Source organism: Phyllobates terribilis, unplaced genomic scaffold, assembly GCF_046119375.1.
Source record: "Phyllobates terribilis strain yellow unplaced genomic scaffold, ASM4611937v1 Scaffold_47__1_contigs__length_9908305, whole genome shotgun sequence".
Lineage (NCBI taxonomy): Eukaryota > Metazoa > Chordata > Amphibia > Anura > Dendrobatidae > Phyllobates > Phyllobates terribilis.
In genome coordinates, this window is record NW_027362807.1 from 949,054 (window position 1) to 962,336 (window position 13,283).

Sequence of the window (13,283 nt, forward strand, 5' to 3'; positions counted from 1 at the left end):
AAAGTGAAAAAAAAAAATAAAAATTGTAAAAATATTATATTATATATTGTACCCATAAATAAATAATCTTATGAAAAAAAAAATAAACCAATAAAAGTACACATATTTGGTATCACCACGTCCGGAACAACTTGACCTATAAAACTGTCCCACTACTTAACCGCTTTAGTGAACACGGTAAAAAAAAAACGAAACATAAAATGATGTTTTATCATCACACCGCCAAACAAAAAATGGAATAAAATGCGATCAAAAAGACGAACGTAAATAAAAATGGTACAGCTGAAAACGTCATCTTGTCCCGCAAAAAACAAGCCGCAATACAGCTCCAACAACAGAGAAATAAAAAAGTTATAGTTCTCAGAATAAAGCGATGCAAAAACAATTATTTTTTCTATAAAATAGTTTTTATTGTGTAAAAGCGCCAATATATATATATATATATATATATATAAAAAAAAAATGCGGTACCACTGTAAACGTACTGACCCAAAGAATAAAGCTGCCTTATCAATTTTACCACACGCAGAAAGGCATATAAAAAAACAAAAAAAACAATTCCTGAATTGTTGGCTTTTGTTTATCCTGACTCCCAAAAATCGGAATAGAAAGCGATCAAAAAATGTCATTTGCCCGAAAATGATACCGATAAAAACATCAACTTGTCCCGTAAAAAAACAAACCATCACATGACTGTCGGCCGAAATCTGGAAAAATTATAGCTCTCAAAATATGGCGATGCAAAAACTAGTCTTTGCAAAAAAATGTGTCTTTTAGCGTGTGACAGCTGTCAATCATAAAAACCCGATAAGATTCTGGTATCGCTGTAATTGCACCGACCCGAAGAATAACGTCTTCTAATCACTTATACCACACGAGGAACGGCGTAAAAAATAAACTTTAGGGTTAGGGTTGTGCTATGGTTAGGGTTGTGCTAGGGATTGGGATTAGGGTTAGGCTAGGGTTAGGCTAAGGTTAGGGTTAGGGTTAGGTTTGGGCTAAAGTTTGGGTTGGGGTTGGGATTTTTTCAGAAGTAAAGAAAAAGAAAATGACGACGATATGGCGACTAGTGAGTGCAAGTACTCGCTACTTGAGTTTGCATCGGGTGCTTGGGTATGCACAGAGTATGGCAGGTGCTCGAGTGACATGCTCGAGTCTCCTCCTCAAATGTTTTGCAGCTGTTATACAGCCAAAAAAACCTTATGGGGATTGCCTGCCATGCACGAGCGATCCCAGCATGTTTTTTTTTTTGGGTGTCTAATAAAAAAACATGCGGGGCAGGGACTCAAGCATGTCACTTGAGCACCCGCGATACTTGGTGCATACCCTAGTACCTGATGCAAACTCAAATAGCGAGCACTTGCACTCAAGACTAATGACAACTTATTCAATATGATGACCTAATGTTATCAAATTCTGTGTCGTACCTCTGGGTTCAAAATGTTCACTATACCCCTTGATAAAATCCTGGAGGGGTGTAGCTTCCAAAATGGAGTCACTGGGGGGAGGGTGGGGTGGTTTCCACTATTTAGGCACATCAGGGACTCCCCAAACGCAACCTGTTACCCTTGTGAAAATGCAAAATTGGGGGCTGAAAAACATTTTTGTTGAAAAAATGTGAAAATTTCATTGTTACGGTTCAATGTTATAAACTTCTGTGAAGCACCTGGGGGTTCAGGATGCTCACCACACATCTAGATAAGTACCCTAAGGGGTCTAGTTTCCAAAATGGTGTCACTTGTGGGGGGTTTCCACTGTTTAGGCACATCAGAGGCACAAGCGCTAATTATTCAAGCAAATTTTACATTCAAAAAGTCAAATGGTGCTCCTTCCCTTCTGAACCCTGCCGTGCGTCCAAACAGCGGTTTTCCCCCACATATGGGGTATCGGCTTACTCAGGAGAAATTGCACAACAAAATGCATGGTGCAATTTCTCCTGTTACCCCTATGAAAATGCAAAATTGGAGGCTGAAAAACATTTTTGTTGGAAAAATGTGAAAATTTTATTTTTACGGCTCAATGTTATAAACTTCTGTGAAGCACCTGGGGGTTCAAGGTGCACACCACGCATCTAGATAAGTTCCCTAAGGGGTCTAGTTTCCAAAATGGTGTCACTTGTGGGGGGTTTCCACTGTTTAGGCACATCAGGGGCTCCCCAAACGCAACATGGTGTCCGCTAATTATTCAAGCAAATTTTACAAAGAGTCAAATGGCGCTCCTTCCCTTCCAAACCCTGCTGTGCGCCCAAACAGTGTTTTTTCCTCAGATATGGGGTATCTGCGTGCTCAGGGGAAATTGCACAAAAATTTTGGGGTCCATTTTTTCCAGTTACCCCTGCGAAAATAAAAAAAATTGGGTCTAAAGTAACATTTTTGTGAAAAAAGTTAAATGTTAATTTTTTTCTTCCACATTCCAAAAATTCCTGTGAAGCACCTGAAGGGTTAATAAACTTCTTGAATGTGGTTTTGAGCACCTTGAGGAGTGCAGTTTTTAGAATGGTGTCACTTTTGGGTATTTTCTGTCATAAAGGCCCCTCAAAGTCACGTCAAATGTGATGTGGTCTCTAAAAAAAATGGTTTTGTAAATTTTGTTGTTAAAATGAGAAATCGCTGGTCAACTTTTAACCCTTATAGCTCCCTACTAAAAAAAAAATGTTTGTTCCAAAATTGTGCTGATGTAAAGTAGACATGTGGGAAATGTTATTTATTAACTATTTTGCGTGACATCTCTTTGATTTAAGGGCATAAAAATTACATTGACAAATTTTCAAAATTTTCACCAAATTTCCGATTTTTCCACAAATAAACGCAAGTGATATCAAAGAAATTTTACCACAATCATGAAGTACAATATGTCACGAAAAAATAATCTCAGAATCAGGGGGATCCGTTGAAGCGTTCCAGAGTAATTACCTCATAAAGTGACGGTGGTCAGAATTATAAAAATTGGCCTGCTCATTAATGTGCAAACCACCCTCGGGGGTAAAGGGGTTAAAAGCACTTTTGGTTTTTATTTATTTACAGCAGGGTTTATGATCATTTTTCTTCTTATAGTTTTTTTCTGATTTATGGCCATAGTAAACATGCATTTATGTGCGGCATGGATACCAACTTAAACCAAGCTCAAATTCTGTGTTTTCTCACGGGCACCATAGTGGCCCTGTGGGCTGCTGCTATGGATGATACACCCCTAACTATCCAACTATCATATGGTAAAAATCTCATAGGTCCTGGATTTATTAGTATCTGCATGAAGAATGGGGCTAAGTGAGTATTTATTAAAGGGAATCCACTCCACCGACTACCCCACGGCCAGCAAGCATCAGAATCTTCACTGAATAAAAAGCCATTTCTCAGCAAACAGACCTCTAATATGAGGCATTCAGGTATGTATAGATTCACATTTCTATCACCTGTATGCCCATATTAGAGGTCAGATAAGTCCCAGCGGGTGACAGATTCCCTTTCATCAGCCGTGGGGTAATCATGAAACCAGATATGTATCAAGGTATTGTAAGGTGGCTAATGGTCGCGTAGTCGATGGGAGGTATGTGTCACAGAGATGGCTGGTCTGTGTGATGTAACCTGGAGTGTTTCTCTAGGGCACATAAGCACTAAGAGGATCGTTTGGTGCACCTGGGAGCCGGGTTACGGGTAGCTAGGAGAGAATGGGCGGGTCCAGCTACCCACGTACCTCACCTCTGGGTGTGGTTAACAGCCTATAAAATGGAGGCAGTTGTTTGGCACATGGTCTGTGTGTTTGGAGGGAGAAGACCTCTTGTGTATGTTTGTCTTCAGACCAAGCCAGGACACTGGACGCTACCCCAACTTGCATGCCACACAAGCCTGGCTGAGCAGAGACCTGCTAAAGACATTTACTTTGTTTGCTTGAGCTATTTGCTTTTCTGTTTGGCTTCTGGGTTTATGAAGCAATAAACCCACAAGAACTTTTAAAGGAACATGCTTCCTGTTTTCCTTCCGTCGCACCCAAGTGAGTAAAACCTCTACAATTGGTGTTAGACGCGCGAGCAGTGTTCCCAGCAGAGACGTGTGACTGCTACAGGATGGACTGCATGCCCTGGGTGAAGTCTGTCGCAAGCCAGCAAGCATTGCCAACAGGCTGTTGTTACAGCAGATCCAGCAGCTTCTGGCAACCGCCATCCAGGGCAGGATGAGCGCTCCAACCCCAGGTCCGACTGATAACTCCCATGTCCGGAAGGCGGTATGACGGGCTTTGCAGAAAATAACCCCGGAGGTTGACGTTGAGGCCTTCCTGACGGTGTTTGAAAGGGTCGCCGAGAGGGAGGAATTTTCGCAAGAGCAGTGGACAGAGGTACTGGCGCAATACTTGACAGGAGAGCCCCAGAAGTACGTCTAGTAGGCGTACTAAGATTTAGCTTTGCAGGACGCCCTATTTAGCTTTGCATAGTACGTCCTATTTAGCTTTGCATAGTACGCCCAAAAGGTGTACTATGATTTAGCTTTGCAGGATGCCAAAGAGTATGGCAAGCTAAAAACTGACATTCTCGCGCGCTTGGGGGTGACAATGACTATCGGGGAACAGCGGGTTCGTATCACCGGAACAAACCACCTCGCTACCAAATATTTGACCTTATCCACAAACAAACTCAAGCTACATGAGCCCGATTTAAGGAAGATATGAGTACAATTATTTGTTAAAATTAAATCATTTTTATTTCAATAATTAAAAGAATTTTTTTGTAAAAAACAGGTACCTTCAAAATTCACAAAATGAAATCTCCATTAGAGGCTTATATTATTACAGTAAGCTACCTCCTCTGATGTATCAAGAAATTCTATTCCGTTTTTATTGCACCCTTTCCCTAATAATAAGGTGCTGAAAAAGTTGAACCCCTTTATTCAAAAAAATCCAGAGACAAAGTGCAAAAAGGTATTTTCCTCTCTGTATTGAAAGATGTATAAATATACTTGTGAGTATATAAATAAGTGAATTTTTGTTATGTTTTACATTATATCTTTCAGACAAAGTAATGACTGAAAGATAGGGAAATAAAGCCAGCAACAATTGATTTAATACCCTAAACAGGGAACTGTGCATATAGGGACAGATTCATTCAGGATTCACAGTTAACAGCAGCAAGGTCCTAAGGAGAGTACTTAAATATTTCAGTATCCAGCCTGTGGAGATGAGATTGCGGTCTACCCTGACGCCGCCGTTTCGCCTTGGGCTTCTTCAATGGGGGGCGTTAGTTTGTGTGCACAGTGTACCGTTTATGTATTCCTCCCACCAGCTGTATGTAATTAATCTGATAGACCAGAGTGATTATGGCGCATGCGTTAGTTACGTAGGTGCCCCGTAAACAAAAAGGACTTCCGGAGTCACTGCGGCTGACACGCATGCGGTGGAACGCATGAAGTGTCTCTTGTGCAGGACCGGAAGTCCGACGGGCCCGTTCACGTGCGCATGCGCACTCTCTGTTGGGAATCTCCATATAGGAGTAGCGGAGCTTGGAAGGGGCGTGTCAATGTAACGGAGATCGTAAATACATTTAGGCATATAGATACTCGCCTTCATTACATTCTTTTGCGTTTTCTATATAATAATTAGTTGAACCCCAATCATCCATTAGGGAATGCTTCTGATACTTGATAAGTATAAACTTCTTGATTTAAGAGATATCTAATGGGTATATGTTTTATATAGTAAAATTGATGTAAGAGTGCAAGGAATGTGTTGGAAATATGTGAAAATTTAATGTGAAAAGATTCATGAAAAAAATATAAAATATCATAGTAAGCATATATGGTGTGAAAATGTGTATAATGGGGCACACAATAATTTTGATATATATTGTGTGTCTCATATTTTAAAGTAGTGAATAAATAGCTTAAGATAATAACTAATACACTGCAATTGTGTATAGTACGTGAAACATAATAATTTCCAAGGTGCACAATATAAAATTAGAAAGAAAACTATTCTTTTCCCAAAAATGCACCACAATAATAAATTGTCCAAACCCACAAAAAAAAAACACATACAGTATGATTACATCAATAATTGTCACTATATATTATTAATTTGATATATTAATATAAGGCCACAGGAAGTCCATAATTATCATTCTTCTTATCTCATTTTGTTTCTTTCTTTTCTAGGTAGAGTTCTCAGGCTAGCCCCTCTACGGGGTTCTCGCCATTTGAACTCCTGTATGGCCGACATTCGCGGAGTCTCCTGGATGTCACAAAGGAAACCTGGGAAGCCGAGGTCACGCCCCACATGAGCGTCATTGAGCACGTTGCTCTGATGCAGGAGAGGATTGCGAAGGTGATGCCCATTGTAAAAGAACATCTCCTGCAGGCACAAGAAGCTCATGCCAGAGTCTACAACCAGTTAGTCAGAGTGAGGCAATTCAATCCGGGAGGCTGAGTCCTCGTGCTAATTCCTACAGTGGAAAGTAAGTTCTTGGCCAAGTGGTAAGGGCTGTATGAGGTGGTGGAAAAAGTGGGTGAAGTGAACTACAAGGTTCATCAATCGGGACGACGTAATGCGTACCAGATATATCACGTCAACCTCATCAAGCCGTGGCAAGACAGAGAGGCTGTGAAAGCTCCTTGCTTGCTGGGCAAGCCAGAAGGTGACGTTGGAAGAGTCGCAATTGCGGAAAAGCTAACGAAGGCCCAGAAACAGCAGTGTCGGGGGTTGATGCAGAAGAAAAGGGATCTGTTCTCGGAATTGCCAGGATGCACAAGTGTCTTAGAACACGAGTTTCTGACGGAGCCTCATGTGCGGGTAAACTTTAAGCCCTATCAGATACCTGAGGCCCGACGAGAGTTGATCTACAAAGAGGTAGCTTGTATGCTGAAGCTCGGTGTCATTGAAGAGCCCGATCGTCTTGGTCCCAAATCCTGATGGTGAGTGGAGATTCTGAAACGACTATCGGAGGTCTCCAAATTTGACGCATATCCCATGCCACGCGTCGATCACCTGATCGAGAGGCTTGGGCCAGCAAGGCACATAACCACCTTGGATCTGACAAAGGGATATTGGCAGATGGAAAGGGAAAATAAAAAAAAACAGCTCACCTCCATGAACCAGCTGGGTGTCTCCGTAATCAGAGCTGCTGCTTGCACTCAGTAGACAGGTAATAGAAAAAACGATGATCCAGCTCCACAGACTCCAATGGTAAAAACAAATGTCTTTTATTTAGATTTTTTTTAAAAAAATATCCAGATGGCGATAATGTAACTCCAGCTGGTAGAAGAACAATATTAGAAGGGAAACACAGGGGCACCAAGGATGGGTGCGCTACCAGACCAATATTGGCAGATCCCTAAGGCACAGGTAGCAAAAGAGAAGACTGTGTTTTCTACGCTTGACGGATGCTTCCAGTATGTCCGGATGCCGTTGGGACTGCAGAGGGCCCCTGCAACCTTCCAGAGAGCCATGGATCGCATCCTTGCATCCCATAAGAAATATGGCGCAACATACCTGGACGATATTATTATCTTCAGTCCAGACAGGGAGAGTCATCTGGAAAAATTCCAGACTGTGTTTGATGCTCTGAGGAAGGTGGGGTTTTCAATAAACCAGAAGAAATGTGGCATGGAGAAAGAAGAAGCCAAGCACCTTGGATATGTAGTGCGTAGAGGCAAGATAAAACCCCAAATTACTAAAGTAGAAGCAATCCAAAATTGACATAGACCACTGTCGAAAAAAGCAAGTCAGAGCCTTCCTGGGAATCGTGGGATACTACAGGAAATTCATCCCAAACTTCACCATGAAGGCCGCACCCCTGACTGACCTCCTTAAAGGGACAAAATCAGCCATAGCCAAGTGGACTGCAGAGGAGGAGACGGGCTTTCAAGAGATGAAACTGGCTCTGTGTAGGCAACCGGTGCTGGTTGCCCCGGACTTCAAGAAAGAGTTTATACTCCAGACAGATGCTTCAGAGCAGTCCTTTCCCAGGAGATACATGGGGTGGAGTACCCTGTCCTCTACCTGAGTAAAAAGCTGTCCTGCTGCGAGAAAAATAATTCGGTTATAGAGAAGGAATGCTTGGCCATAAAGTCGGCAGTGGACACTTTACGGTACTATCTGTTAGGTCGAAAATTTAGATTAGTATCCGACTATGCCCCAATCGGATGGATGAGGGGTCAACCTCTGGTTTTTAGCCCTACAGGACTTCTACTTCCATGTAGAACATAGAGCATGGAAGCTACATGGTACTGCCCATGCCCTCTCGAGAATCCCCTGTCTGGCAGTAGAAGGTGCCAAGCCCCACGGCATTAGGCAGAGGGGGTAGATATGTAAGGTGGCTAATGGTAGAGTAGTAGATGGGAGGTATGTGTCACAGAGATGGCTGGTCTCTGTGATGTAACCCGGAGTGTTTCTCTAAGGCACACAGCACTAAGATGATTGTTTGGTGCACCTGGGAGCCGGGTTACGGGTGGCTGGGAGAGAATGGGCAGGTCCTGCTACCCACATACCTCACCTCTGGGTGTGGTTAACAGCCTATAAAATGAAGGCTGTTGTTTGGCACATGGTCTGTGTGTTTGGAGGTAGACAGCCTCCTGTGTATGTTTGTCTTCAGACCAAGCCAGGACACTGGACGCTACCCCAGCTTGTGTGCCACACAAGCCTGGCTGAGCAGAGACCTGCTAAAGACATTTACTTTGTCTGCCTGATCTAAAGGCTATTTGCTTTTCTGTTTGGCTTCTGGGTTTATGAAGCAATAAACTCACATGAACTTTTAAAGGAACAGGCCTCCTGTTTTCCTCCCGTTGTGCCCAAGTGAGTAAAACCCCTACAATATGTATAAAGGAAAGGGTATGGAACTCAGAGAATGTTTCTATAATCCGCCTCAAAGCGTTTCCCCAACAGGTTCATTAGGAGGCTTGATACAGGGATGATAATTCATGATGTTCAGCATAGTGTGCCTAATAGCCAGGTGTCCATGTTTAAATATCCCACTTCATCCAAAACCCCAGACTAGGAGACCCATTCCCATTCCTAGAGGTGAATTGTCACAGGTTATACTGTACTGCGCCTACGCTACTCCTCATGAGCAAGAAGTTCGATAATGTCCATCCCCTAGTGTGCATGTCCAGAAGTGACGCGCTTTTCGCTGAAACGCCAGATAAACTGATTGCCTCCGCGCCACTCGTACCTGTGACTGCGCGTGCCCATAGTTATCATTCCACGACAGAGCACATCTAGGATCATTGTCCACAAATGCGCATGCCCAGATGTCTGCGTTCCACGCCGGAGCGTATAATGGTTTTGGATTGCATTCCACCAACAGAAAAATCCTCTCTCTGAGATCAGCGTCATGGGAGACTAAAAACAAGTATTGCACATCCTCCCATCATGCAATAGGCATGTAGATCTACTTTATCACTTCATAAGATATGGGATGATGGCCCACAGTATATTCCTAAATTGTCAAATTTAACCACTATTGCATAATTAGAGATACACAAGGAACACCACACTTGTTAGTTACTAAATAGTATAAGTGGGATATAACTGATAAGAAATAATTCTGATATAGAAGCTCAGATATCTTGATGAAGTAAAACAATATGTGAACCTCATTCACAGGGAACTGAGTAGAAATGGGTAGAGTATAAAATCCAAAAATGTAATCCAGATTGGGCTGTATTCATACAAAACAGGCATAGGAAATCTGCTCATTGAGTCCCGTAGGGGCTAGTGAATCCAGTCTGGAAATCCACTCGCTTTCCTTTTTGAGGATACATCAATTGAGATCACCCCCTCTCACATTGGGTTTAACCACCTCAATGATGCAAAAGGAGATGTCGCTTGTTTCACCTCAATGTGCACTGTTCATGTGTCTCACTAATGGGGTGTCCCGACCATGGCGTAATTTCGCCCAAATGCCCCCCCCACAATCGTCCTAGACAGCCTCTTGGTCGTGCATATATAATCTAGGAGGCAGGTGATGTGGCCACACATACAAGTCTTGAGGTTTTACAGTTGGAATAATCCCTCTGGAAAAAGGTTTCACCTGTAGAGGAACTCGAGAAAGATTTTCATGGTCTCATCCAATTACATGTACAACTTTCTACACATCTAAAGAAACCACAGATTCTTCCATCCAGCCATGTCCCCTTGGGTGCAGGTTTTTATAGAAACTATGCACTAAACAGTCCCTAATTGACCAACCCTTTCTGAAAGTTATTGTGGGAGTAGATCCCACAGCACCCTCAGGTCCAGCTCATAAACTGCTGCGCTGGGACGCAGATATCAGCTGCTGGCCTCCGATAGGCCGGCGGCTGCCATTGATATTGCTGTGCAGAGAGCCCGTCTCTGCACGGCAATACATTGCACTACACCGCTGATGTCGGCGGCTCCTGGACCGGGCCGCGATCATCAAGGGGTCTATGTGCCTGCGGGCCGCATGAAGCAGCTGCAGGGGCCGCATGCGGCCCACGGGCCACGTGTTTGAGACCCCTGGTCTAAACTTTTAGCTGAGAAAAATGTGTCCTACTGTAAATTTAGCACTTAAAATAAGCCATGTATGAGGGAGTCGGTGTCATGGAAATTTAGGAGTAGGAGTCGAAGGTTTGGCTTACCGACTCCACAGCGCCGGCTCCCATCCCATACATTCTTGATTGGTACATCCAGGAAAGGCAACTGGTAACAATTAAACTGTATCTATGGATATTGAGTTCCCTGACAAATTCAATAAATTGTTCACTTGTCCTTGAACAGATGATAAAAATGTTGTCAATATATCTATCCCATGCCCCAATATATGGCTGCCACCACTTATGATCATCCCACAATATTGTGGTTTCCTCCCACTAGCCCAGGAATAGGTTAGCAGATGAGGGGGTACAGGGGCTCCCCATCACAGTACCCCTGAGCTGGTGGAAGTACTTTCTGTCAAAAATAAAGAAGTTATGAGTAAGAGTGAATTTTAGAAGATCCTCCATGAAGTCATTATGTCTGCTACACTCTATTGATCTCGATTTCAATAAACGTCTTACTCCTCTGATACCATCCATATGCGGTATATTACTGTACAAAGCCTCGATATCAAGTAAGGCCTGCTCCCCTACATGCATGTATACATGCTCGAGGGTATACATGTAGGGGAGCAGGCAAAGGGAAAACCATTGTCTGGAGGGAGTATTCCAACTTAAAACTTCAGGACTTATTCCAACTGCAGGACCTCAGGCGATACTTTGGGAACATTGTACTGTGTGTGGGGGGATGGTGGTAGTGTAGGAACATTACTCTGTGTGGGGGGCATCATACATATTGCAAAAGGAGCATAATGGGGGCATTACACTGTGTGGGGGCATCATAAATACTGCATAAGGGGCATAATGGGGGCATTACACTGTGTGGGGGCATCATACATACTGCATAAGGGGCATTACACTGTGCGGGAGGATGATACATACTGTATAAGGGGATAATGGGGGCTTACACTGTGCGGGGGCATCATACATACTGCATAAGGGGCATAATGGGGGCATTACACTGTGTGGGGGCATCATACATACTACATAAGGGGCATAAAGGGGGCATTACACTGTGTGGGGGCATCATACATACTACATAAGGGGCATAAAGGGGGCATTACACTGTGTGGGGGCATCATACATACTGCATAAGGGGCATAATGGGGGCATTACACTGTGGGGGGCAAGATACATACTGCATAAGGGGCATAATGGGGGTATTACACTGTGGGGGCATCATACATACTGCATAAGGGGCATAATGGGGGCATCATACATACTGCATAAGGGGCATAATGGGGGCATCATACATACTGCATAAGGGGCATAATGGGGGCATTACACTGTGGGGGCATCATACATACTGCATAAGGGGCATAATGGGGGCATCATACATCCTGCATAAGGGGCATAATGGGGGCATTACACTGTGTGGGGGGCATCATACATCCTGTATAAGGGGCATAATGGGGGCATTACACTGTGTGGGGCATCATACATCCTGCATAAGGGGCATAATGGGGGCATTACACTGTGGGGCCAGTAAAGGGGTCCTGTACTATGAGAACAATACGTTTCCTCCCTTCCTGTCTCCATAGTTGGGTCGTATGTATCTATTACAGGAAACAGAACAAAACCTTATGATTCTTATAAAGGGGCAACACAAGACCCCAAAAGAGTCTCGGTGCTGAAGGGGTTAATGCCCCCTGCGCCCAGTAATGGGGAATCTCCACATACCTCCACCTGCAGAGCCGCCACCACATATATGGCTGCTCTGTGCGCACAGGAGCTGTGATGAGGTCACAGGAGGGGAGGAGTCAGAGGTCACATGATCAGGGGCCTCAGTGGATGCAGGACTCTGCTGTGCTGGTTGTCATGGTGCTGGATGAGCTGAAGTTTATGTGTGGGGTCAGGAGGGGTTTACAGTGTGGATGTAGCAGAGCCGCGTGTGTACGAGGTGTACGGAGCAGAGCCATGTGTACGAGGTGTACGGAGCAGAGCCGCGTGTGTACGAGGTGTACGGAGCAGAGCCGCGCGTGTACGAGGTGTACGGAGCGGAGCCGCGTGTGTACGAGGTGTACGGAGCGGAGCCGCGCGTGTACGAGGTGTACGGAGAGGAGCCGCGCGTGTACGAGGTGTACGGAGCGGAGCCGCGCGTGTACGAGGCGTACGGAGCGGAGCCGCGTGTGTACGAGGCGTACGGAGCGGAGCCGCGTGTGTACGAGGCGTACGGAGCGGAGCCGCGCGTGTACGAGGTGTACGGAGAGGAGCCGCGCGTGTACGAGGTGTACGGAGCGGAGCCGCGCGTATACGAGGCGTACGGAGCGGAGCCGCGCGTGTACGAGGTGTACGGAGCGGAGCCGCGCGTGTACGAGGTGTACGGAGCGGAGCCGCGCGTGTACGAGGTGTACGGAGCGGAGCCGCGTGTGTACGAGGTGTACGGAGCGGAGCCGCGCGTGTACGAGGTGTACGGAGAGGAGCCGCACGTGTACGAGATGTACGGAGCGGAGCCGCGCGTGTACGAGGCGTACGGAGCGGAGCCGCGCGTGTACGAGGCGTACGGAGCGGAGCCGCGTGTGTACGAGGTGTACGGAGCGGAGCGGCGTGTTTACGAGGCGTACGGAGCTGAGTCTCGAGTGTACGAGGCGTACGGAGCGGAGCCGCGCGTGTACGAGGCGTACGGAGCGGAGCCGCGCGTGTACGAGGCGTGCGGAGCGGAGCCGCGCGTGTACGAGGCGTGCGGAGCGGAGCCGCGCGTGTACGAGGCTTACGGAGCGGAGCCGCGCGTGTACGAGGTGTACGGAG

At 45.3% G+C, this 13,283-nt stretch overlaps 2 protein-coding genes across 2 annotated transcripts in view; both read right to left on the reverse strand.

Moving 5' to 3' along the window:
• LOC141191585 (uncharacterized) overlaps window positions 1-10,613 on the reverse strand; it is a 28,204-nt gene extending 17,591 nt beyond the window's left edge. Inside the window, exon 1 of the mRNA XM_073661517.1 lies at window positions 10,581-10,613. Coding sequence (XP_073517618.1) covers window positions 10,581-10,613 — 33 coding nt within the window. The remainder of the gene's footprint in view (window positions 1-10,580) is intronic.
• The window catches only part of LOC141191520 (uncharacterized), a 1,025,631-nt gene that overhangs the window by 145,115 nt on the left and 867,233 nt on the right, over window positions 1-13,283 (reverse strand). The window lies entirely within an intron of this gene.